This window comes from Oryctolagus cuniculus, chromosome 12 (assembly GCF_051225735.1).
Source record: "Oryctolagus cuniculus isolate XC-2025 breed Fujian yellow rabbit chromosome 12, ASM5122573v1, whole genome shotgun sequence".
NCBI classification, from domain to species: Eukaryota; Metazoa; Chordata; class Mammalia; order Lagomorpha; family Leporidae; genus Oryctolagus; species Oryctolagus cuniculus.
In genome coordinates this window covers 82255134-82281517 of record NC_142878.1, presented here as the reverse complement: position 1 = coordinate 82281517, position 26384 = coordinate 82255134, and the positions used below count along the sequence as shown (strand labels likewise).

The window sequence follows — 26384 nt, the reverse complement described above, 5'->3', positions numbered from 1 at the left end:
CCCATAAGGGTTGCCGGCACTGCAGGCGGAGGCTTAACCTTCAGTGCCTGCCCTTGAACTACGTTGGCTGGTCCTGAGGCTCTCCCCTGAGGACAAGAGAAACCCAGTGTGCCTGAAAAAACCAAAGCCACTGCCATGTGGGACTGAGACAGATGTGCACAGGGAGCCAAGAAGCCGGGTGTGCTTCCTGGAGTTCTTGTGGCTCACATCAAATTGGGATTGAGAGGGCAAAAATACTGGCAGTCCCAGGACATGATGTGGTGTGTGGGTAATTAAACCAAGTACAAGTCCCCTTCACCTCTATCAGTTTTCAAGTTCAGACAGCAAGGGTTTGTGTAGGACACAAAGAGTACTCTGTGTCCTGATCCACCTGGCTTCTATGCCTGAGCTGGGAGTAGAAAGATCCCAGATAAGAGAAGTTCTACTGGAACTTTTCTACAAATCTATTTACTTGCTGCATTTGGAGCCTAGGTGGTGAGGGATTCCTGTATTGGAAGTAGCTGGCTTAGGAAAATCCAGGAGCCCTCTGAAGAGCATGGTCTTTCTTCAGAAACCGCACCAAATCCTCTCAGACTCTGGCACAGTTTGTCAGGTTGTTCACTTGCACAAACTCTTCATTGGAATCCATCTGTGCACAGGGAAAAGAGCTTTGCATACGTTTGTTCCAACCCTGCTTTCTGAAGTAACTCCTCCTCCCATTTCTTTATTGCATACCAATTTTTCAGGCTTATTTATCACTTAACTATGCAACAGGTATTCCTTGAACACACGCCATGCACCGGGCACAAGTCCTGGAGAGAGCACATGGAGTAGTTCTCCTGTTTTTGTTCTTCACATTTTAACCTAATTCTGTGGTGAGGTGGGTTTTATTCTTGTCAGCGTGGTTAACTAAGTCATGATAATGCCTAGTGTTGAGTGTTTTCTGCTCAAAATTTTGAGAAGCCTTTAATTTTTAAAAAAATCTTTAATCAACCCCATTGTCCATATTTATGGGGTATAGCATGATATTTCAATGCAGACATACAATGTACAATGATCAGATCAGGGTAACTGGTAAATCCATACCTCAAGTGTTTCTCATCAGTTTCTTAGGGTTATTCAAAATCCTCTTTGTTATTGAAATATAAGAGTAACTGTTGTCAACCAAAATTACCCTACCGTGCTATAGAACGTTAAAAGTTGTTCTTCCTACATAACTACACCCTGCACCCGTTACTCTCTCTTCCTCGCCCCTCACTGCCTGCTCTCCAGCCTCTGCAGGCTGATGACCTCAGAGAGAGAACAGACTGGTGGTTAACTTTTTAAAAAAGCTCTCACACAGAAGTGAGAACGTGCGGTGTCTGTCGTTCTGTGCCTGACTCACTTTAGCTAACATAACATCCTCTAGTTTCATCCGTGTTGCGGTGAAGACAAGATTTCAGGTTTCTTTTAAACAGCGCGGTAATATTGCGCAATGTGTGTATAGACCACATTTTCTTTACGCATTCAGCTGTTGGTGGTAGTTAGGTTGCTTGCCTCTTGGCTGTTGAGAGTAATGCTGTGATGAACATGGGAGAGTGGATATCCCTTCAACACAATTTCCTTTCCTTTGGATTTATACCCAAGGAACCTGACTCTGTAGTCTCTGGCTTTGGTGTTAATGAAACTGTGGACAAGTGTGCTAAATGAGTGACACTCTCAGCTTACTGTATACAAAACCTGGCCCAGCTTCAGATTCCTGGTCTTGCTGCTCTTTCCTGGTTTTCCTGCCCACTCGTGGCCTTCTTTGTCCCCACTGAGGCCTTTCTAGTAGGCTTTTATTATTCGTGGCCCTGCTCAGAAGTATAGAGACATCTTCTCTTGACTCCTGAGTCAATCACATTATCTTGGTATTTTCATAGCTTTTACTAATATCTAAAATAACCCTTTTTTTCTGAGTTTCTTCCTGGCCAATCAGGGCAGAAGTAATCACAAGGAAAGCAGGAGTCTGGCTGATGGAGTTTGCAAACCTCACCCCATCAGCTAGAATAGTTCAGGTCTCCGCATAGGCCCTGTCCTGTTGGAATGAGTGAATGGGCAAATGAATGGATGAAATGCTTCCCATCCTTGCTCTTCTTCACTCCCGTTTTCCTTCCTGTTCTGCACAATCCTGCCTGTGCCTATGGCAGCATTGTTTTAGGTTTTTCAAAATATATCTATGTGAGAGACAAAGATGGATACACAGCAAGAAAGTGCATGCTCTCATTCACTGGTTTATTTTCTACCTGCCTGTAATGGTCAGAGCTGGGAGAGGCCAAAGCTGGGAGCTGGGCATTGCATCAAGGTCTCCCACATGGGTGGCGTGAGCCATCACTGCTGCCTCCCAGGGTCTGCACTGGCAGGAGGTTGGAGTCAATAGCTGATGCCGATTATTGAACTCAGGTCTGCGATGTGTGGGATGTGTACTCTTTAACTGCTTAACCACTAGGCGAAATGCCTGCCACACAATTTCTTAGAAGCCAGCAGAGGACTCTGAATTGATGTTCCGGGCCCACTCCTGGCTTGTATGCTCCAGATGTGAGCATCCATCCAGTGCTTACATGGAAAAGCAGGACAGAGAAGGAAAAAACTTCTGGAACCAGAATACTGATTTCGTTACTGGTGGTTGATCTGGGACGAGTTATGCAACTTCTTTGTGTTAAGTAAGGATTCCTCATCCTTAAAGTGAGGACACCTAACAATGCCAACCTTATAGGCTGGTTGGGACAATTAAGTGAGTTAATGCATGTAAAGTGCTTAGGATGTTGCTTGGTACACAGGGAGCCAGCCCTCCATGAAAGTTAGCTGGGTGGGAATTGGAGTGCTTGTCTTCTGCCTGCCTCTGTGTTTGTGTTTGTGTGTGTGTGTGTTCTGTTTGAGAGGTGCAGTGAGAACTCCCAGGTCCTGGCCCACTCCTCAAATACTCAGTGGCTGGGGCTGGGCTGGGAATGCAATCTAGGTCTCCCACGTGTGTGGCAAGAACCCAATTACATGAGTCACCACTCCTACCTCAATGCAAATTGGCAGAAAGCTGGGAGCCAGAGCCAGGAAGCAACCCTAAGTACTCTGATGTGGAATGCAAGTGTCTTAACTGCTGGATGAAACACCCACTGTTATTTTACCATAAATAAAAAAAAGAGGCACTTTGAATCCTGAACTATTTCTCCCACCACAGTGCAGGCTTATTTATTACTAGTCGTGTCTGTGTCCGTGGTGCCCCTGCTCGCCTAGATAAGTGGCTCTCCCAAGCCAGCAACCATGATGCTGTCATCATCACTCACTGAGGCCTCCCTTTGTGCACTCCCACCTGCCCCCCCACCCCAACTCTGAGAATCCTCTGCACACTTGATACAGGTTCACCTCTCAAGTGCTGGGTTACAAGAATCCAGTCCATTCTCCGGCTACGTGGGTGATTTGGGTAGCAGATCCGTGGGTTGTGTTCAGATACTGAGTAGGCGGCCTAAATGGGGAGGCCCCTGGTCATTTTTCGGCCTGGTGTGTGGCTGTCATCCTGTCACAGTTGAGTTGAAAGTTTTATCACAATGGTCAGGAAGTTCGTAGCGAAGGTTACTACAGCAACCTGAACCCTGCTCTGGAAAGCACAGCCCTTACAATGGGGCCTTTCAGAGCCCGGAGCTGGGCGGTGATTCAGTCTATTCAAAACACAATGGGGCAAAACAGAATAGCAGGGAATTAGACATTGTTTCAGACCGCCTTTGCCATCTACAGCCTTTCGTGTTGTTGTCTGTCCTGTGCCCAGCATTAGTTTGGTTTCTCTGGTGATACGCTTGTAATTTCACAACTCGCATGCCTGCCAGTTAGAGTACATTTCACGGAGGTTGAAGTAATAATAGGAATTCTAGCTGCATCCAAACTCACAGCCACAGCAGGCTACAGAAATATCACAGAAGAGGTGATAGGAACTTTTTAACTTCAAGAGAAACACTAGCTGGGTATGCTTTAAAAATATTCAAGCCACTCTCCAAATTGATGAATTTGTCTTGGAGCCCTGTGAAGCAACCATGAAATTTTTTTTAAAGGGTGAAAGATGTAACTGTCTAAAAACAAAGTCATCCCTTAGCCTTATCTGCAGCCACTCGAAACAAAGGCATTTGCCCACCAAGCAAGGCTGACCCGCCCAGAAGAGATGATTGACTTTTTCTTCTTCAGTCTATAGAATGGTAGGTGGGTTTCCAGACATTGAATTTAGCCATTCAGCATGTCGACTGTGAACCGTAGTTGTATCGAACAAAAAGGACCCTGGTTTCCTAAGAATGGAAATGGGAAGGAAAATTTTTTATTCTCTCTTAAAGCATTTATGGTATTTTATTTATTCATACTGCTTGCTCTCTGATCAAGCAGCTTTTCTTTGTTGTATATTTGGCTCTCTAGGGTTGTTTTATTTCCTTCCTTTCTTTAATGTTTCCCTCATGTTTAATTTAAATCATTTGCCTTTTATCTTCCTTAGCATCTCCAGCTATTTCTCTTTTCTAACCTTTGTTCTCTTCTTGCCGCACTGAATTTAAAAAAATAAATTGAAATGAGCTTTTTTTCCCTCCGTGCAAAACCAGCAGCTCCAGCTGTACTTTAAATACAGCCGGCTTCCATCAAACAAATGGTGACACCTTTTCCTTTGATACCGAGGAGCCTTCACTGATGCATAGTCACTCGCAGGTATCTTTGGGTGTTGGTTGTTTAATTAGTAAGTAATAGTGTGCTTCTGGCTCAGCTCCCAGGAAGGGAAGGGGTCCCAGACTGGGGAGAAGATTAAGACTGTAGGGACTGCTTTTCCTCATTTTGGGTTTCTGAGTTTAGGTAAAAGGGGACTTTTGTGCCCTTGGGAGCTGATTTCCTCTCATCTCTTTTGCAACCAGACACCATGCAAATGTTTTTGCAAATAGACTTGTGGTCCGTGGTCTACTGCTGGCAGGTTTTGAGCACAGCCGCCTTTTTCTCTGTTTCTCTCCTGCCCACATGGAGCCCCCTGGCTGGGCGCACTCCCTTCTGCATAAGGTGGAGAGTGGGTCTCGGGTGGTCCATGCTCCTTGCAAGGAGTGACTCCTATTACTTTGAGTCTCGTTCCTGTCCTTAGAAAGAGGGAGACTAGAGTGTAGCACGGCTACTGGCTCTCGACTGCAGGGTTGCAGGCAGCGTGGGCTATCTGACGTTGGAAGCTATGTCAGACTTTGCTCCTGGGAATTCCTAGCTGGGACTCTTCTGCCAGTTGATGTTGGTTCTTGCCTGACTGAGAATTTCTGTGAGATTATTTTTCACGTATTTGAGTCCCCTGATCATGCCACAATGGAAAAGCATCAATTATCCCTTCTCTCCCATCCCATCCCCTCCCCGCCAATTCTTCTGCCTACTAAAGACTAGGGCATGGGACACTGCCTTTGACCCTGGCCTTGAGGAGAGCTTTGAAAGAGACGAGGCCAACGCCGAGGGTCACAGGGTGGCTGCAGAGCTCTGGTCTCGGCTGTGTAGTAGTTAGCATCCCATAGGTCAGTGTGCCGGAAATGACCCAGTGTGGAGGGTGGCATGCTTTGTTCTGTAGCCAAGGGAACCGTGCGTCCAGTTTGCCATTGTAGGCCTTGAAGGCAGCTCCAGGTGCTGTGTCCTTGCTTTCAGAGAACCCCTCTCTTGGATTACAGGGGCTCCATTTCTTTAGTCTTCCACCAGAGCCTCAGTGGGAGCTACTGTGGGTATCTTTATTTACTCAAGAAGCAGAAGACAGATCTCCCATCTACTCGCTTATTCCCAAATGCCTGCAGTAGCCAGGGCTGGGATAACCCAGAACCAGGAAATACCATCCAGGTCTCCCAAGTCAGTGACTGCTGCCCTCCAGGGTCTGTGTTCACAGAAGCTGGGATTGAGAGTTTGAACTGGGACCCTCTGACATGGGATGCAGGCACCCTAACCTTCAAGCCAAAAGCTCTCCCCTGTTGAGTTTCTAAAACCTCAGAACCCCAATAAAAACTGGGACTCCAGGATTCTTGATCTCCAGTGTTTTCATCTGTGAAATGGGTATGGTAGTACCTCCCTTTTTCTAGAACTCTTTTTCTAAGGATTTATTTATTGGAATGGCAGAGTCAGAGGGAGAGACAGATCTTCCACCCACTAGTTCATTCCTCAAATGGCTGCAACAACCAAGGCTGGGCCAGACCAAAGCCAGGAGTCTGGAATTCCATCAGGGTCTCCCACATGAGTGCCAGGGACCCAAGGACTTGATCCATCTTCTGCTTTCCCAGGTACATTAGCAGGATGCTAGAATGAAAGTGGAACAGCCGGGACTCAAACTAGCATCATGTGGGATGTTGACATCATAGGCAGTGACTTAGCCCATTGCACCACAATGCCAGCCAATGTTTCCGGAATTCTTTGGAGACCAAGAAAAACAATGTGTGTAAAGTGCTCAATGTAGTGTTTGGCACATGTCTGTGCTCAAGAAAAGTGGTGTCTGTTCCCTATTCCCTACACCCTGTGGAACACACCTGTGGATGATACAGGCTGTCTTCTTGGTGCCAGCTTGTATTTCCCAGAATACAATGAGAAATGAGAAGCAAGCCCCAAACATTTGCCTGCATTTCCGAGTTGTGAGTTTTAAGCTGGTGTGACCTACCATGCTCCCTAATCGCATCAGACATGGTCAGCTCGTGTTTTGTTTTTGATGTTAGTGATGCTGGCAGGAGAAAGTTACTCTTGGAAGGAGCACTAGGAAATCCTACAGCCAGAGGTCTCTCGTTAGATTACAGTCTTCTCATTTCCCCCATCTTCTGGAGATCACCTTTCTCCTTTCTGTCCAGCTTGTGTCTGGATTTTAAGCCAACACATTGCCTCTTATTTTGTCTGCCATAAACGAGGTCTGTCTCAGGTGAAGACAAGGGCTTCTGGGAAAGTGGTGCCTGAAGTGGAGTCTATGCACTTCTGCATTCAAGTTGAAACACAGGAGGAGTATCTGAAAACTTCATAAAACTTCAAAAACTCCAGGAAGATATTAAGCTCTTCTCAACACTTAATATGTGGCTGTAGACCAGTGTCCTTGGGCAGTGCGATTGGCAGGCAGTCAAGGTTGACAACTGGTCGTGTTTATCATTTGAGAGGCTTACAATGTCTGAATGACTGGTCTCGGCTACTGGTGGTAAACATCCATGATATTACCTTATTTTTCCTTCTCCAGTACACATGTGGGTGATAGGTTTGCTCAGGAGGCACTGGGAGTCCAGAACCACACAGGGTCAGGCTGGGAGTTGGACCTGAGTTCAAGTCCTATCTCCTTTCCCGGACTGGCACTGGCCGAGTCCATCCATAGCAGGAGAGTGTGGGGCTCGTCTATCAATAGGCAAAGCTCCTTCTGGCTACAATATTTTAAGGTGAATGTAAGTAGAGAAACATTCTGCCCCTTCCTCAGCCTTCTTTGTGGTCAACGGTCTTCTTGCTTTTGTGTCAACCTTCTTGTCTCTACCTTCTTGTGGTAAACAGGTCTTGCTTTTGTGTCAACAGCTTCTGTCTTGTGCCCAGAAAGCATCCGTTTGTTACTTAGGGTGGTCCTTACAATGCTTCATTACTGGCTTCCTTCTTGGCTAGCCTGTTACAGTCTCCGTGTCTTCTCTCTCTACCTACTCCTCCTGCTCTGCTGTGCTATGGAGACGTTTCTATCCTGCAGTCGCCTATCACTTGAATATTATGAAGCTCAAGGTTCCTTTTTGTTTGGGTAAATGAAATCCTGTCTCTGCTTTCATGTCTTGTTAGCCTGGTGAGAGGATGGTTCTCTCTTGAACATCACATAACTCCTCCAAGCGCTTTCTTGGCCACCAGTATTCCTGGTTCACTTAGTGTTAACAACTGGTGCAAAACTTAGCATTTGCCTGTGGGTCCCTGTAAAGTGAACTCTTAGTGCATTCTCCTTTAATGCCCTCAAGGCCTGCAGGGCACATGCTGTTAGCCCTAGTTTACTGAAAAACTGAGGCTTAGAGAAGCTGTGTAAGCTGCCTGAGGCTGTGATTGGAATGCTAGTGGTGGTTTATGATTAAACCCGGAAGCCTTTGTCTTCCTTGGAAGTCTTCGTTGGAGGGGCTCTAGACCACTGTTCACTTAAGTTCTCATTTCTTGAGAGAGGGAAGATGTTCTCTTGCCCTGCCTACTCTCTACCTTCTTGCCCAATGTCTGTTTTTAAAAACCTGCGTTTGCCTGCAGCCCTTCAGTAAGGATGTAAGCTGGTCGAAAGAAGGCAGGGTTTGTCTGTGGGTGGCCTCCCCGGAAACCCGCACTTCTTATGAGGCTCCTGGATGAGCACACGGTGAAGCCTCACTGGTCTTCCCAGTGGTCTTTGTTTTGCTGGAATTAGTACCTAGAACCTGTCTGTGGGACTGGGGGTGGGGCAGGTGCATATCAACTACTGCTGGGAAATCCTGTGGGCAGAGGACGCAGGAATGGGAGGTCAGGTTAGACTGTCTGCGCCTCTGTCTGCAGGTGCACCCACACGCCCTCCCTGCCTCTGGGCCACTGCTGGGCTGGCCTTGTGCTAACTGGGCTGCTGTCCGGGTGTGGCTTCTGAGAGATGTATGGTACCTGGTGACCTGCACTTCCAGTTGACTGCTCAAGCTGCTTTTGGATCCCTCCCTCTTCTGCATTCCTTGAGCCCAGCCCTGTTTGTATTCCATTCTGAAAGTCCAAGTTGTGGCTCCAGAGAAGAAGTGGCAGGAAGGGTCCTGCATCCTTCCTCGGGTGACAGCCAATGACCTAGGGTTCATCTGCATACACTGAGCTGCAGGCCCTTGGTGGTGACCAGTGTAGCTTCTGGTGACTTCCTTTCCTGAGATGTGCCCACAGAACTTAACTCTCTGCCACCCCTGCCTCTCTGGGTGAGGCACGACCCTCTCTCTAAATCTGGTAAAACAGTTCGAGTTGGGGCCCTACAGGCTCCTAGACCAGCACCTTTATGGCTGCATTTTGCTCCCTGGGGAAACATGATGGCCACATGACCGTGGACATGAGGCAAGCTGAGGATCCACATGGACCCTTGCCCCAAAGATGCTGTTATCACTTCTGTATTTGCTCCAGTGTTGCCCAGTGATTGTGATACTTGGGGGCCACTCCTCACCCCCAAGCTTGGCTTCTTTCCTGGATTTGGTATCCCTATAGCTAGCACATGACACAGGCTGCTCACACCTCATAGCCACCCCTGAGCACACTTGACTTGATGACTCAGTTAAAAGCCCCAGGGTAAGCAGGAAGGCAGGTGGTTGTCGGATGATCCCACATCCCAGGATAACACATGTCAACACTTCACCTGTGTCACCTTTACTAAAAATCCTATTCTTTATACCTTTTCAGTATTTCCACACATGGCTTTTAAAAGCCATAGATAAGGGGCAAGCATTTAGCCAGCGGTTAAGATGCCTGTATCTCACATTGGAGTGCCTGGGTTGGGTTCATGGCTCTGGCTTCCAAATAATGCACACCCTGGGAGGAGCAGTGACAGCTCAAATCATTGGCCCAGCCCCGGCCTCAAACGTTTGGAGAGTGAACTGGCAGGCTGGAATAGTTTGTGTCTCTGTCTCTATCTCTGCTCTTGAACAACAATTTTAGAAAAGCATGGTTAAGAAAATAACTCCTTCATTCTTATAAAGCTATATTTTTAATGAGTTTTCATTCATCTAGACCCCAAACAGTTCATTTTTGAGAAAAATGAAATAATCGAAGAAAACCTGAAAATACGGGTGGCTGGTTGTCTTGTGTCACCACAGCTCCACCGTTTAGTACGTCCTTATAAATAATGCATATTTTGCCCTGACTGTAGAAGATTTGCCGTGAGCGATAGTGAGTCCAGGGGGAGTCGTTAATCAGCTTGATATCAACTCTGTTGCAGCCTGCTGATAAGCCTTTACTTATTATTCTTTTTCTCAGAGCATTCACATTAGAATATCTTTCTGTAATACAGAGCTGTGGTTCATTTCATGTGACAAAAAATTGTTCAATTTTCCTCCTGGTTCTAGTTCTCCCTGACGCAATGTGAACAGTTATCGGTGCTAGTATTTCTAGCTGATCTGCCTGCTTCCTTACTTTGGCTTTGTAATTCAATTAGGGAAACTTACTAAGCAACTAACATTGCTTCAGAGACTACCGTTCGCAAATCAAAAATGAGGACACATAATCTTAAAGGATTTTGGTGCTATGGCTCTATTATCAATTAAAACTCTGCCAATGGAAATTAAAGATAAATCACTTTGTACTTGAATACGTTTGCTTAGTTGTGAAGAATATAGTTCTGTGAAACTGGCCATGCCTGAGGGCACAGAGGCATGTGAAAGGTAGAGCTTATACAGGAGGCTGTTGATTCGAATCAGTTGCTGGCTTAGCAAGAAGAATCACATTCCCCAGGGTCTCCACCTTTGCACTGGAAAACAGGGAGGAGCTCCCTTTAGGGACTGGTAAGTGCTTTGTGATTGGTGGAGCCAGCACTTCCACAGCCGAAAAGTCAGCTGACATAAGTGTGACTTTCATCATTTGATGAAAAGTTGAATAAAAGTGGAAGTAAATAGAGCACTTGTCCTATGAAGGGATTTCAACCACTTTTAAATTTTTTAAAGATTATTTGCATGTACTTGAAAGGCAGAGTGATGGGGAAGGGGAGAGAGAATGAGAGAACTTCAATTACTGGTTTAAATGACTGCAGCAGCCATGGCTAGATGAGGCTGAAGAAATGAGCCCTGGACTCTATCCAAGTCTCCCTTGTGGGTGACAGGGACTCCAGTACTTGAGCCGTCCTAGGCTGCCTCCCAGGCACACTGGCAGGAAGCTGTGTTGGAAGCCGAAGAGCCAGGACTGGCACAGCACTCTGATGTGGGCATTCTAAGCAGCAGCCAGCTTAGCCCTATGCACCACAATGCCTTCCCCATTCCAGTTCATGTGTGGCTCTGAGGCAAGAGGGATTTGGACAGGGGCCTTGGGCCCTGGAAGGGAAGGGCAAGAAATTCAGACCAGGAATATGGGGTGTAGTTCTCTGCAAAAAAGCAAAACCCAGGCTCTCGCCTACCAACTAAAGGGGAAGTCTAGTCTTGCCATGTGAGTCTTTCCACAGCAAAAAGGCCTCTGGGAGATAGAAGTCATATAGATTCCCTAGGGCTAGACTTGAAACTATCAGGAAAACTGGGGGTCCCCATACTGAGGCAGATTGGGAGATAAATACGTTTTGGGTTTTTTTTTTTGGGGGGGGGGTAAATTTGTATGTATGTACTATGTTTATTTGAAAAACAGACAAACAGAACCATCCACTAGATCATTCCCCTCATGCCTGTAACAGCTAGGGCTGGGCCAGGCTGGAACTCAGTCCAGGTCTCCCATGTGGCTGACAGGGACTCAAGTACTTGACCTATCCCGGGATGCACATGAGCAGGAAGCTGGGTTGGAAGCAGAGGAGCCAGAACTCCCACATCAGATGCAGGTCTCTAGCTGTGGCTTCACCCCTGGGCCAAATGCCTGCCCCCACCCTACCGTGTATGTTAAAGTGATATTCTTTGTAGTTACTTTTATACATTGAAGAAATAAAATGAACATGCCAAGCTGGTGATTTTGTGAAGATTATTGTTTAGGATTCAGCCAAATAAAACAATGCTTTAGAAGAACTTGAAACGTAGGGTGGCTGGAATTGGATATAGAAAGGTTGTTAAAGTCCCCGAAGATGACCAAGGTTGAGGAAACATTGCACTCTGTACAGGGTATGTCAGAAATCGTGGGAAAGTCAGACAGCATAGTAACCTTAGGGGAGACCAAGTGTGCGGGGGTGGGGGGTAGCACCTCCCTGCATCAAATGGCACTAATATTGAAGGAACTTTTAGGTTGAAAGAAATATAAACCTGGAGGTGTTTTTACACACTGAAGAGGAGGTTACCTGGGGCGTGTTGTGGCACAGCTGGTTAAGTGGCCACCTGCAATGCTGGTATTCCGCATCAGAGCAGCAGTTGGAGTCCTGTCTGCTCAACTTCCTGTCCAGCTCCCTGCTAATGCACCTGGGAAAGCATTGGAAGATGGTCCAAGTGCTTGGGCCCTTGGCACTCAAGTGGGAGACCTGGATGGCATTCCATGCTCCTGGCTTTGGCTGGCCCAGCCCCCAGCCCTGACCATTGCTGCCATCTGGGGGGTGAACCAGTAGATGGAAGCTCTCTGGCTCTTCTCTCTCTGTAACTCTGCCTTTCAAATAAATGTTTAGGTAATTTCTTTGCTTTTTAAATAAAGCTCTCACTGTCTTGTGGCCTGGTCAGCAGCTTGCCACCCAGGCCACTTGCCCTCACCCTGTAGTGCAATTGGTGCAGCCTGGTGCTCCAAAAGTGTTCACAATATAACCTCCAAAATTGTGTGGTCCCCAGCCTCACCAGTAAAACCACTTTTTCAGAAATGAAATTCACATGTGGTACATAATCTTCCAGAATAATAAGGTCTTTGGGATATTTGAATAATTTTTGGCATATTTTTAATAATAAAGTCCTTGGGATAGTATTAAATGCTGACTTAATATTTGTATTTAGAAGCATTCTTAGCCAATACTTGTTATGAAAGCATCAATTTAGTGTTTCCAAAAATGCAACAAGAGTGGATATTAAGCCTAGTGGTTCAGATGCCCACATCATAGAGCAGAGTGTCTGGGTTGACTCCTGGGTCTGGTTCTGGACTCCAGCTTCTTGCCACATGCTGACCCTGGGAGGCAGCAGGCAGCTTAAGCACTTGGATCCCTGCCACTCACGTGGGAGAACTAGATTGGAGCTCTTGGCTCTGGCCCCAGCTCAGCCTGCAGCTGCAGGCGTCTGTGGACTGATTGAGATGATGAGACCTCTCTCATCTTTCTTGTCTCTCTACCACTCAGATTAAATTAAAAAAAAAAAAAAAATCCTGCCAGTTAAACTGTGATATGTCATTGGTTATAAGACATATGCTAATTTCATATTGTTAAAATGTGACACAAAAATGTCTTAGAATTAATGGAATATGTGAACTTTTATTTAAAACTTAGACTTGAACTGTTCATTGATACAGAAGATGATTCTTTTGGGATTGACATTTCAGGCAGAGAAAATGAAAGAGGTTGTTGTTTCTTTTCCTGCTGTCATTTAATGAAGCGTTTGCTATAGCTGCAAGTCGGAGTAAACAAGAATTGGAGCTCTGAGTTGGCATGGAACAACAAAACCTGGGAAACAGTGTCATCCCTTTATACATTCTATTTCACCTTTGCATCCATTATCTTATTTGATCTAATTTTTTCACAATGAAAACCGCTCTTTATATGTGTGTATTTTATGAACATGTGTGCAGTAGAAAAATCAAACCACACTGAACTTACATTTAAAGGTAAATGCAACATTTGAACAACCATATTTCCGATAGAGATTGAATACAAGTATTTTATAGATCCCGTTAAAATCGGGGTACCTTATCCCATGTTTTTCATAAACCCTTTGTAGTCCTCCACCTTCTGGTCTAGCCAACGTTGCCAGCCTGATGTACATGGCTGTACTTCCCAATCACATTGTCACGTGTAACCCACCTTACGCCGGAAGGGTGAGGAGTTGGTCTGATGATGAGGCTCATTTGAACTTTGCAATAGCCCAGAGTGCAGCTGAGAAGGGGACAAGCTCGGAGGGGTTGACTGATTGTGCAACACCCTACGGTGAGGTCAGGACCTCAACCGGGAGGGCTAGTTCTGAGAGAATTACCCTTGCTTTTCTGGGATCAAGTTGGTTGTGGATGTAACCACTCAGTCTGGGTCAGTCCTGGTTTATGCCTCTTGCTCCAGCCTTCTCACTGATCACACCCTGTTTTGCATTCAGAATTGTCCCAGGTTGTGCGATAGATGGTACTTAGGCTCTGGTCGTGGACCCCTTCTTTCCTGGGGGCTGGCCCTTCCAGAAAGGTTGACTGTAGCCCACCCCCAGCTAAGAGACCTCTGGACCCCCAGAGGTCTTGGAGCCACTGTCTACTTTGCCTTGAGGATGGTATTAGAAGTGAGCTGTGCTATAGCAGAAGGCAAAGGAAAGGGGCTTAGCGATGCCAGCATCGTTTCAGTATAAAATGAGATCATGGATGCAGAAATGTTATACAGATATTAAACCTTTGATAAAGTTCTGACTACTTAAATGAAGCAAATAAGCACATCTCCACAGGCACTGAGACTTCCCTGCCCCCAACCTTGTGTGCTACCCCCATCCCCAACGCTGCATGTTCCCGACTGCTCTCCGCACAGAGGCAACCTGGCGTGTCACAGCCTGAAGCTTCAGTTTCCTCGTCTGTTAAATAGTGACACGGACTGTAATACTTGGATGTTATAGGTGTTGTGAGGATTAAATGAGATCACTGAAAGCTTTGGCACATACTTACGGGCTCAGTGAATGTTCATTCCAGTTACTTCTGGGCCGTGGAGGGTGGGGATGGTTTGTTGACTACTGACCGCCCTGGCCTCTCTTCCAGAAATACTATTTCCACGTCTGTTGTCCCTGCAATCCAGCACACCCATGCTTGCTTCAAAGGCAAATCTTGACATCACCAAGAATATTGAGGGGTTTGAATTCCCTATGGTTGAAATATACCATGAGCTCTAGGCTGGTTTATGGTGCCTTGCACATGGTTGTATGTACAAACATTGTACCAATGTTGATGGTTGCTTTTCCATCATTTGTGGTTGAAGCAAATGTTTCATTCCAGTGAAACAACAGAAAGGCAGAAGGTAGAGCTCCAGAAGTTCAAAAGATCGAAGTCTAAGCGCATAGTTCTGCTGCTTCATCTCGTGACTGTTAGGACTGGGACAGAAAAATTCCTTCAGATGTGACCTCCTGTTCTGCAGGTCAGAGCATTACCACTATCCGCTGTTCACAGTAAGAATATGGCTCTACTTCTCAGAATGATGTCCTTTTGACATTGGGGCATTCTAAAGCTCTATTTATTTGAAGGGAGAGTGAGTGAAAGAGTACGCAAGAGCTTCTGTTTGCTGACTCATTCACAGTGGCTGCAACCATTGGGTCTCCCACATGGGTGGCAGGGGCCCAAGTGCTTGTCTCTGCTTTCCTGGGAAGCTAGATCAGAAGCAGAGTAGCCAGGACTTGAACCAGTGCTCTGATATGGGATGCTGGCATTGCAGGTGGCAGCTTAGCTTACTGTGCCATGACACCAGCCAGATTGAGGGCATTCTAGTCCCAGGATTTCTGGAAATTGGATCTGCTGTTTTGTGCCTATGGACCAGCTAACTGTCCCAGCCATGATACTATCTTGCTGTCCAGATAACATCTTCCAGCAACCTTTCAAACCTGGAGGCAGTGTAGAATGTGATCTTAAAATGGCAGTCACAACTTTTGTCAGAGATCCTGGTCAGACCCAACACTGCTCCAGAAAGTGCTGGATTGTATTAACATTGTTTGCATTGTTTCTATTTGTTTTAAATTTTCTTAACACATACATATGGGGGAAAAAATGTAAACTTTACAAAAGTAGAAACTGGAAAGTAAAAGTCCCACTTCTCCCAAAACCTCCAGGCTTTCCCCCAAAAGGTACCTTGAGTATCTTTCAACAAAAGTTCTGCATGTGCAGTCAGTTCTATACTTGTTCCATGACTGATTTCTTTCTGTATGAAAGAGTGAATCTTGAAGATCATTTTCGTGTCTTCAGGATGAGCAAGTCCCTTTCATGACTGCGTGGCACACTGTTGCAAATGTGCCGTGTTCTAATCTGTCCCCTAGCAATGCTTCCTGTTCGTCTATTACAAACTCTGAGTGACCAACCCTGCACGTGTACCCTGGCATCCCTTTGCAAGTAGATCTTAAGGTAAATTTATGAAAGCCCAGTTGCCAGATGGAAGAAGATAATTTTATTTCTGGTTAACCATTGATTTGTACATTGATCTTTGTATCTGAAATTTTGATACCTGTCTCCAGGTTGATCCATAAAACACTGTAGTAGACTCTAGAAATAAGAGCAGGTATGGTCACTCCCTCCGCCCAGACCTTCCCAACACAGGGCCCTGTGTGTGTGTGTGTATGTGTGTGTCTGTGTGTGTGTGTGTGTGTTTTGACAGGCAGAATGGACAGTGAGAGAGACAGAGAAAGGTCTTCCTTTGCCGTTGGTTCACCCTCCAATGGCCACCGCAGCCAGCGCGCTGCAGCCGGCGCACCGCGCTGATCTGAAGCCAGGAGTCAGGTGCTTATCCTGGTCTCCCATGGGGTGCAGGGCCCAAGCACTTGGGCCATCCTCCACTGCACTCCCAGGCCACAGCAGAGAGCTGGCCTGCAAGAGGGGCAACCGGGACAGAATCCAGCGCCCCCGACCGGTACTAGAACCTGGTGTGCCGGCGCCTCAAGGCGGAGGATTAGCCTAGTGAGCCGCGGCGCCGGCCGCCCTGTTGTATTTAATGGGCTCTGTGAACTGCCTCCCTGGCTGGGCACCTGAAGGGCATTGGAAGACTGGAGTCAGTGTCAGGATAACTCCTCCTCTCTCCTGGATGAATCCAGGAAGCAAGCTGCTCTCCAGGACACTGGTGAGAGTGTTTCCCCCTGGGGCCGCCTCCCGAGGAGAGTGAAGGCTGCCATTCAGGAGGGAAGAAACCCTGCCTGTGAGAGCTGACTCACCTGAGGTCTTTCCGGTCCCCACCCTGCTGAAACACACACCAGTCAGGGCGGCTCCACCTTGGACAGTCGGTGGGCGGATCAGCCGGCTGAGCGTCCCAGCGCCACAGCCAGCTTCGTCCTGCCCGAGAGGGATGCCCTTATATGTGAGCCCCAAACAAGGCCATTATATGAATGTGGGCGTGCCTGCTTCCTAGAACTGTCGTGTCCAACAGACATTAAACACCAGGTGTTGAACTCTCGAGTCCTGCCGGGTGGGGACTTTCTCCCTCGTCGTTTGTAAGGGTGGTCGGGGCCCCGCGTAACCCCGTGTGACTGGTGCTACTGGGGATGCTGCAAGTGACATGCCTGGCTCGGGACCCTGCGTTTTAGGACGTCGCCATTGCCAGTGGGGGAAACAGGAAGGAGGCTCTCAGAAACCCACAGCAGAGAAGGAAGCTGGCTCTTGTTGAGAGATGGGGCCTTTGTCGCCCGAGGAAAATGGCCACCCTCACACAGGGACGGGAATGTTCCTAACCCTGCTGTCTCTCCCAGTACCTGTGGCGGCTCCGCTTACCTCTACCTGTCAGCCAAGGGAGGAGGAAGATAGAAGGGGGGAAAATGCTTAGGGTCTTCGTTCTGGAGCCATAGTACATGCTCTCACACTTGCAGGACGGTGGTTTATGTCCCAGGTCAACGGTCAGCCTCTGCGTCCAAGTGTTCCGGGTTGTGAATAATGACTGTTCGCCACCTTGTTGCCTACTGCCTCATTCCATGGCAGTGTTCCAAGGAAGGCTTCCATTAGCCAGCTCTGTTGTCCCCACGTAAGAGCAGAAAGCAGGTGTTGTGTTTTGTCCTGTGGAATTTTTTTAGGAGATTTATTTTATTTACTTGGAAGGCAGAATTGCTGAGGGGGAGAGAGAAATTGGGGACCTTCCATCCACTGGTTCACTTTCTCAAATGGGTGCAACAGCCAGGGCTGGGACAGGCCAAAGCCTGGAACTAGAAGCTTCATCTGAGTCTCCCACATGAGTGCTTAACCCATTATGCCACAATACCAGCCCCAGGAATTTTTTTATTTGACAGTTATAGACAGAGAAAGGTCTTCCATCCGTTGATTCACTCCCCAAATGACCACTATGGCTGGTGCTGTACCGATCTGAAGCCAGGAGCCAGGTGCTTCTTCCTGGTCTCCCGTGCAGGGGCCCAAGCTCTTGGGCCATCCTCCACTGTCCTCCTGGGCCCCATCAGAGAGCTGGACTGGAAGAGGAGCAACCAGGACTAGAACCGGTGCTCATTTGGGATGCCGGCACTGCAGACAAAGGATTAACCAAGTGAGCCACAGTGCCGACCCCTCAGGAAATTCTTAAAGCATTTTTTTTTTTTATCTGAGTTGCATGAAGTAACAGAGCTCTCATTCTCTGGATCCAATGCAGTGGCAAGGACCAGGCCAGGGCTGAATCCAGAAGCCAAGAACTCAATGTAGATCTCCTGTGTGGGTAGTGGGGACCACAGACATGAGCCGTCACAGTTGCCTCCGAGAGTCAGGAACAGAATTAGGGACCAAACCCAGGTACTCCAGTGTGGGATGTGAGCATCTTAACCAATAGGCTGAACACTTACCCCCACCCCCACCCCACCATTGTAGGGAACTTCCTGGGGCTGGGATGAGAGCCTGCCCATCCGTGCCTGGTTTCTAGCAGCTCCCATCGTCATGCATCACCCTCTGCTAGTATTCCCCAGCTCAGCCCAGCCACTCTTGGCTTTCGTTTACCCCTCTGGTACGTTGTGATCTTGTCCTTGACCATCTGGGCAGGTCAGCCTTCCTCCAGGCTTGATTCGCACCTATTCTCCCTACCAGTCTTCCTCTTCTATGTCACTTTTTTTGGGTGAGGAGGCAGAAACGAAGTAGTGTGGGGAGGAGAAAGGGCCAATCAATAAGGACAAAAATTGTAACTGGAACTCCTTGGGCAATTTGCAGTTTTCTCCCTAGTAGATTTGAGATAATGCATAATATTGGGCATGGCTATGAAGGTCGAGTGAGTTGATATAACTACAGTTGCCTAAGAGCGGGGAGGAAGAGAGATGTGTAACCAATAGGATATAGAAAGTATATTAAATCAAAAATAACTCCAGTGTTTTAGTTCTTGAGTGCTAAGAGGAGGTGGTCATGCATTGCCTTTATAATGATGAGTTCCTTTTTGATGACAGGCTGTCATTCTGTTGCCTTTTTAAACTTAAGCAGACATATTCAGGAAGTCACTAGGGAGACAAAGTAAAGAAATCAGGTTTGAACGAGTCCCTCCTCACTGAGTGTTTTGTTTGCATCTTGTCTTGGATACTTCCTAGTTGGGAGGTCTCGGGTTTTCTTTCATACAGCATGGGAACGTCGGTGTGTGCAGTAATAACTAGAATGACCTCCACCCACATCAGCTAGCTCGTTGCTTTGCATATACAGATTCTCCTTGACTTATGATGGGCTTGTGCCCCGCCGCCATCCCATAAACCCATTTTAAATGGAAAACTTCTAAGTCAAAAATGCATTTGATACCCTTAACCTACAAACATCCTGATTCAGCAACAACCCAGCACACTGCAGGATGTGGGTTGTTGACCCTCAAGAGCTTGTGGCAGGTTGGGAGCCTTGCTGGCTGGTGCTGTCCAGCATCATCAGAGAGGGCCAGGTGTCACTTGCCTGGGAAAAATCAGAATTCAAGATACAGTTTCTATTAAATGTACATCATAGAAAATCATAGCTTCAGCCACTAGTTGGAGGCTCTCTGTATCACCACTCACTATATCTAGCTCCTTACCACACTGGAGGTAGAAGACAGGATGTTCCGAGAAGAGGACTGGAGATCTAGGGTGGGAATCTTCAGTGTCCAGTGATACTTGGGATCATGAAAATCAGTGAGCACCTCAGGAGCCCCTGTTCTCATGGGGGAATAACTGCCACACCAGAGAGAAGGAACAGCCTCTGAGACAGGGCGGGCAGAAACAGTGCTCCAGGGTGAGACAGAAGCACCCTTGCATTGGACACCAAGACCAACAGCGATTGCCTTGGGAAGGCAGCTTCTGTGGTGCAGTAGGGCTACCCTCGTGTGTATTATGACACAGAGCTCCTCCATTTCTTGTCCTATGTAGAAATTCCATAACTGCTTATTAATAGCCTTCTGTCTTCCCTTATGTGTAATTCCTCATGGAGAAAAACCAAAATTTGGACTCTTTTGAATAGGTACTCCTCTGCTGGAGTTGAAAAAAACTAACCAAAAGACCTATGAGCCAGTTACTTTGGGAGCTCGATTTTCTACACAGGGTCACTTCTGTGGGTGCCAGAGGCTGGAAAAGAAGGGAGAGAAGAGGAAGGGTCACTAGGGGTCTTTCTCTGATTGGAAGCAGACCCTGGGCAGTCAGTGGAAACTGGGTGAGTCAGGCAGCAGCCAGTGCTTTTTTTTTCTCTTTCTGTTTTGCCACAAGAGGAAGAAGGCGTGGTGAGGTCTGAGGTAATTTTGTAGAACTGATGCTTCATGTGGTTCTGAGAAAGCCAAATATATCATATAGGCAATTTCCTTCTGCAAGACAGCATGGGTGGCAAACCTTCCCGATCACTTTCCAGCGCATGAATCTCATGGCACTGGTTTGCTTTTCCTATGGTGGCCCCTGCTTGGCTGATTTTTAAAGACTGCTTTTCCCAGAACCTCTTAGAATTTGTTATTTGCAGAGGATCTGTCTCCTCTGAGAAAACATTGAACAATTTGACAAAAATTTTGAATGAAATTTGAGCTCCATCTTATTTCTTTGCCTGTCAAAAAAAAAAAAAAAATGGACAGTGAGAGAGAAACAGAGAGAAAGGTCTTCCTTTTGCTGTTGGTTCACCCTCCAATGGCCGGCGCGGCCGGCACACCGGGCTGATCCAAAGGCAGGAGCCAGGTGCTTATCCTGGTCTCCCATGGGGTGCAGGGCCCAAGGACTTGGGCCATCCTCCACTGCACTCCCTGGCCACAGCAGAGAGCTGGCCTGGAAGAGGGGCAACCGGGACAGAATCCGGCGCCCGGACCGGGACTAGAACCTGGTGTGCCGGCACCGCTAGGCGGAGGATTAGCCTAGTGAGCCGCGGCGCCGGCCAAGCTCCATCTTATTTCTTTCCACCTACTTCTCTCAAAGTCTCCTATTCTCTCTTCTCGTATCTGTCTTGATGTCTGAGCAAGTTGGCCTGTTCTGTATACCCTCATCCAGAACTTTTCTCTCTGTCATCCATCCCCAGGTAATGAACTCCCAGGGAGGGGCAAGGACCCTTCCCCAGTGCATGATGTTTCCGGAAGGAAGCACGAAGTGTTTGAAATCATGGGACAGTCTTCTGACATTTTGTCACATTTACCCTTAAAAAAAATATTTATTTGAAAATCAGAATGACACGGAGATCTTCCATCCGCTGGTTTACTCCCCCAGATGGCCGCAACAGCCAGGGCTGGGCTATGCTGAAATCGGGAGTCGGGAGCTGCTTCTGGGTCTCCCACGTGGGTAGCAGGGGCCCAAGCACTTGGACCATCTCCACTGCTTTTCCCAGGTACATTAGGGAGCTGGGTCAGTAGTGGAATAGCTGGGACATGAACCAGTGCTCAAATGGAATGCCAACACTGCAGGCAGCAGCTTCACCCACTACACCACAACACTGGCCCCGTGTGTACCTTTATTTCATATATATTAGGATAGTTCAAAAAGTTCATGGAAATAGAATTAAAATAGTTTATTTTGGTGCAAAAATTTTCAAAGTCCATGCCCATCAGTGATTTAAAAGTTCATGGAAAGATATATATTCTGGAAAAACTACAGATTTCATCTTTTTGCTTTATATAGTACACCTATTTTTAATTACTTTTTCTACAAAAATTTTGAAGTACCTTCATTAGCTTTTTTTGTCCTGGTAAATAAAATTACAATAGATGATCCTTCTCCCTGTGGTCTCCCCTGGCAAATCCAAAATATTCCGGATCTATTTCACATGGCTTCTTCTCCAGGAAGTCATTTCTACCTCTTTCAGGACTAGTGCAACCCCGACCCCAACTTTTGGAACAGGAGTTTTGTGTGTGTGTTTGCACTGACTGTTTTGTCAATGATTCATTTATACATGAATCACTTTACTTCATTGTTATCTCCCTAAGACCGGGCACATAACTGAACACATAGGGGTCCCATTACTGACGTTCCAAGTGAAAGCAAGTTCTAGAGTTCAGGGTGTTCCGAGGCCAGCCTTGATGTTCAGAAAATCCTAGGAGTAGATGAGGGCCCAGGCCTTCACCTATGTAAGGAGGCCATTGGCCTGAAAGAGATTCTACCATCCAAGCATGTTCTGGGGTCGTGTTTAGTCTGTCCTGACCACTTCTTCATTGATATAGCAGTGATCACAGTGTTTATTTTGAATGTAGAAGGCCAATGTTACATTGACAGTGATAAGTTTATAGATGACTTAAGAAATTGTGATAATAATTTTAGCCATTGTGTATGTGAAACATATTCTTTGCATTTCTAGGTTCTGTCATATAATTTGTAAAACAAGTCTAGAAAGTTTGTATTTGCACTGATAAATTTGATATAATCATAAGTTTGAAGGGGTTATCAGAGATCATCCTTCATGTATTGTGCTATATTGCTGACATTGGTGCTTTGTGGTGTTTTTATTTATAAAGATTCATTTGAAGATACACCTTCCAAACACTGGTTCTATTCCCCCAGTGGCTATAAGGGCTGGGTGAGGCTGGGCTGGACTGAAGCCAGGAGCTGGGAGCTTCTTCCAGGTCTCCTATGTGGGTAGCAGGAGTCCAAGCACTTGGACCATCTTCTGCTGCTTTCCCAGGTGCGTTAGCAGGGAGCTGGATGGGAAATGGAGCAACCTTGACAGGAAGAAGTGCCTATGTAACATGCCAGTGACACAGGCAACATTTTAACCTGCTGTGCCACAATACTGCTTCCTATCTATTTTTTAAGCTCATCTTTTAACTTTTTACTAAGTTTTTTTGAAGATATTTTCTTATTTACTTATTTGAAAGGCAGAGTGGCAGAGAGAGAGATGGAGAGACAGAGTGAGATTTTTACCAGCTGGTTCACTCTCCAAATGGCCACAGTATCCAGGCCTAAAGTCGGAAGCCAGGAACTTCTTCCTGGTCTCTCACGTGGGTGTCAGATTGCTTGGGCCGTCACCTGCTGCCTTCCCAGGTGCATTATCAGGAAGCTAGATTGGAAGTGGAGGAGCCAGGTCTGGAACTAGCATGCTGATATGGGATGCTGTGTTGCAAACAGCGGCTTAACCTGTGCCAAAATACTGGCCTTGCTATGATTTAATTCTCATAGCAGCTCTACAAGAATGAATTTTATTTTCTTCATTTTACAAATGAGAAAAGAGAAGTTTGAATAAGCAGTGAGCCTAGTTAATTCTCCCCATTTTTTTCTTAGACTATAGGTGGTAAAACTAGAACTTGAATCCAGGTCTATTGATAGCAACTTTTTTTGAAGACTTATTTACTTGACAGAGTGACAGAGAAGGAAAGACAGATCTTCCATCTGCTAGTTCACTTCTCAAATGCATGCAACAGCCAGGGCTAGGCCAGGAAAAAGCCAGGAGCCAGGAACTCCACCTGGGTTTTCCATTCGGGTGACAGCACCCCAAGTACTTTGGCCATTATCTCCTGTTCCTTAAGTGCCTTAATAGGAACCTGGGTCAGAACTGGAGGAACAGGGACTTGAGCCAGACACTCTGACATGGGATGTGAGTGCCCCAAGCAGCAGGCTAAACTCCGCCGATGCCTGCCTGCCCCGACAGCAAAATCTTTGCTCTGTTTGTTCTGCTACATTTTACTTGGGGGATATTTGGAAAACTTGTGGCATACCTTTTTTTAATCTTGAATTAAAGAAACTGTCCTAATCATTGTGCATTTTGTGTTCCCAGGGCAGCAAAGGTGCTTACCGGTACCACTGGCAGAGCCACAATGTCAAGCACAGCGGCGTGGATGACATGGTGCTGCTGTCTAAGATCACAGAGAACTCCATCGTGGAGAATCTGAAGAAGAGATACATGGATGACTACATTTTTGTATCCTTTACTGGTTTCTTTGGCCGTCCCTGTGATAGGAGTGCATTCCCAGTAGGACGTAGCCTTGTTCATAGCTGTTGGTGTGACCTGACGCTAGGTGCTCACACCATTTTCGCTGTATTACTGTGAGATCTCAGGCTTTGTGGCCTCTGGGTTCAGGTGGTCCAGAGAGCAGAGATGAAGCTAACTTGTATCCCTGGGGTCTGACACGGGGGAAATGTAGCCAGCATTTACTCTGTGGCACAGTCCCTTTGATGTGCTCTTGCCTTGAGCATGGTATCTGCAACCTCTGCTGTTTTAGAGAAAGTCCTGCTTTTCAGAGTCCTGCTGATGGTGCTTCCTAATTACAAAGCAGACATTACAGTACAGCCTTGATAGATTTAAAAAAGATTGCCTCGTGCAGGAGGGGAAAAAAAGGCTATCCTGCCGATTTTTCTGCATCTTGATGCGTACTAACGGAAATCTGGGAAGTAAAGATCAGCTATTGAAAGTGCCTGACGTTCTTGAGTTGTTCTTTATGTTTCGATTTTAGCTTACCATATGCCAATTTTTATAGGGCTTTAAACATGCAGAATGGAAATTTGATTCAAATGTGTGATATTTGCTGAAGTTCCTACACGATTCAGGAACTTTGTTTGGTGCAGTTATGTAAAGATTGAGCAGAGGAGTCTTTGCAGGAATTAGTCATACACATGCAAAGGTCTGCATACTATGAACTGGCGGTTTCACTTCACTTCAGTGTTGGTAGTAACTTTTTTAAAAAAATATTTATTTATTTGAAATGCAGAGTTACAGAGAGACAGAGAGAGAGAGAGTGAGCTGGTTCACTCTCCAGATAGCCACAATGGCCAGAGCTGCACCTATCAAGCCAGGAGCCTCTTATGGATCTTCCACATGGGTGCAGGGGCCCAAGCACTTGGGCCATCTGCTGCTGCTTTCCCAGACCATAGCAGAGAGCTGCATCGGAAGTGGAGCAGCCGAGACTTGAACCAGCGCCCATATGGGATGTCAGCACTGCAGGCAGCGGCTTTACCCACTATGTCACAGCGCCAACCCAGCAGTAAAGGGAGGGTGTTGGGGATGACCTAGTACAACTGGAGTCTTTGCCAGTGTAGTGTAGTATATAAATTTTATCCCAGAAAGCTTGGGGGAATCATTTGGTTTGCTTTTTCTTCTTTCCTCTATCCTTCAGCTTTATTAGGTTTATTTGAAGAAAAGGCAGTGTTACAGACAGAGCAAGCTTCCATCCCCTGGTTCACTCCCCAGATGGCGAGGGCTGGGCCATGCTGAAGCCAGGAGCCAGGAATTCCATCCAGGTCTCTCATATGATTGCTGGGGCCCAAGTACTTGGGCCGTCTTTCACTCCTCTCCCAGGTACATTAACAGAGACCTGGATTTGAAGTAGAACCACCAAGGCTCATTTGGGATGCCAGTGTTGCAGGTAGTAGCTCAACCTGCTCCACCATAACTTAGGCAGCAGTCTTTTTGCACAGACTGCCTGTCTAATCGATGGTGTGTGGGGTACTTCTGACTTGAATTTTTTTCATTTTAAATTTTTACATATTTGTTTGAAAGGCAGAGACACTGAGAAGGTGACAAAGATCTCCTATCTGCTGGTTTACTCCCTAAGTGCCTCTAACAGTCAAAACCGAACCATAGCTAAGCCTGGAGCCCAAAACTCAATGCCATGGGTGGCAGGAACCCAAATACTGGAGTCATCACCTACTACCTCTGAGGGTGTGCATTAGCAGGAACCTGGATCCAAAATGGAGCCAAGGCTCTAACCCAAGGACTCCAGTATGGGATGCAGGCATCCTAAGCATCGTACTCACTACTGTCCAAGTGCCTGTTCCTTTCCACAAGGTTGGTTTTTTTTTTTTTTTTTTTTTTGGCATTGGTTGTAGGTTGTTGAGAAAGCTTTTGATTTTATTATACAAGGTCTTCTTTATGCAAATCTCACAAAGAGATTCCTCTTAGGATTTAGTTTTCTGAGCAACATCTTAGCTTTTATTTTATGAACTCTGAAATCACAAACTTTTTGAAGTGTCCTTGTATATTTGGATTTGTTATCTATATGGTAACAGCATCATTTAAAAGAAGTATTTTCAGCTGGCACCGTGGCTCACTTGGCTAATCTTCCGCCTGCGGCACTGGCACCCGGGTTCTATTCCCGGTTGGGGCGCCAGATTCTGTCCCAGTTGCTCCTCTTCCAGTCCAGCTTTCTGCTGTCACCTGGGAAGGCAGTGGAGGATGGCCCAAGTGCTTGGGCTCTGCACCCACATGGGAGACCAGGAGGAAGCACCTGGCTCCTGGCTTCGGATCAGCGTAGTGCGCCAGCCGTAGCGGCCATTTGGGGGGTGAACCAACCAGAGGGAAGACCTTTCTCTCTGTCTCTCTCTCTCTCACTGTCTAACTCTGCCTGTCAAAAAAAAAAAAAAAAAAATTTGCAATTGACAAATAATTGCATAAATTTCTAGAGTATAGTGCTATTTTGATCTATTTATTATGTAATGATTAAATCAAATGAATTAACGTATCCAGCAGCTTACATACTTGTGATGCAGACATTAAAAATCAATGCTTGGCCGGTGCCGCGGCTCAATAGGCTAATCCTCCACCTTGCGGCGCCAGCACACTGGGTTCTAGTCCTGGTTGGGGTGCCGGATTCTGTCCCGTTGCCCCTCTTCCAGGCCAGCTCTCTGCTGTGGCCCGGGAGTGCA

The 26384-nt window shown here is 46.7% G+C and overlaps 1 protein-coding gene across 2 annotated transcripts in view; it reads left to right on the top strand.

Annotated features, from left to right (window-relative positions):
- Positions 1 to 26384, top strand: part of MYO1E (myosin IE) — a 226268-nt gene that overhangs the window by 68417 nt on the left and 131467 nt on the right. For both annotated transcript variants that reach the window (XM_008268949.5, XM_089310487.1), the window contains exon 2: positions 23521 to 23664. In XM_008268949.5, coding sequence (XP_008267171.2) covers positions 23521 to 23664 — 144 coding nt within the window. The remainder of the gene's footprint in view (positions 1 to 23520; positions 23665 to 26384) is intronic.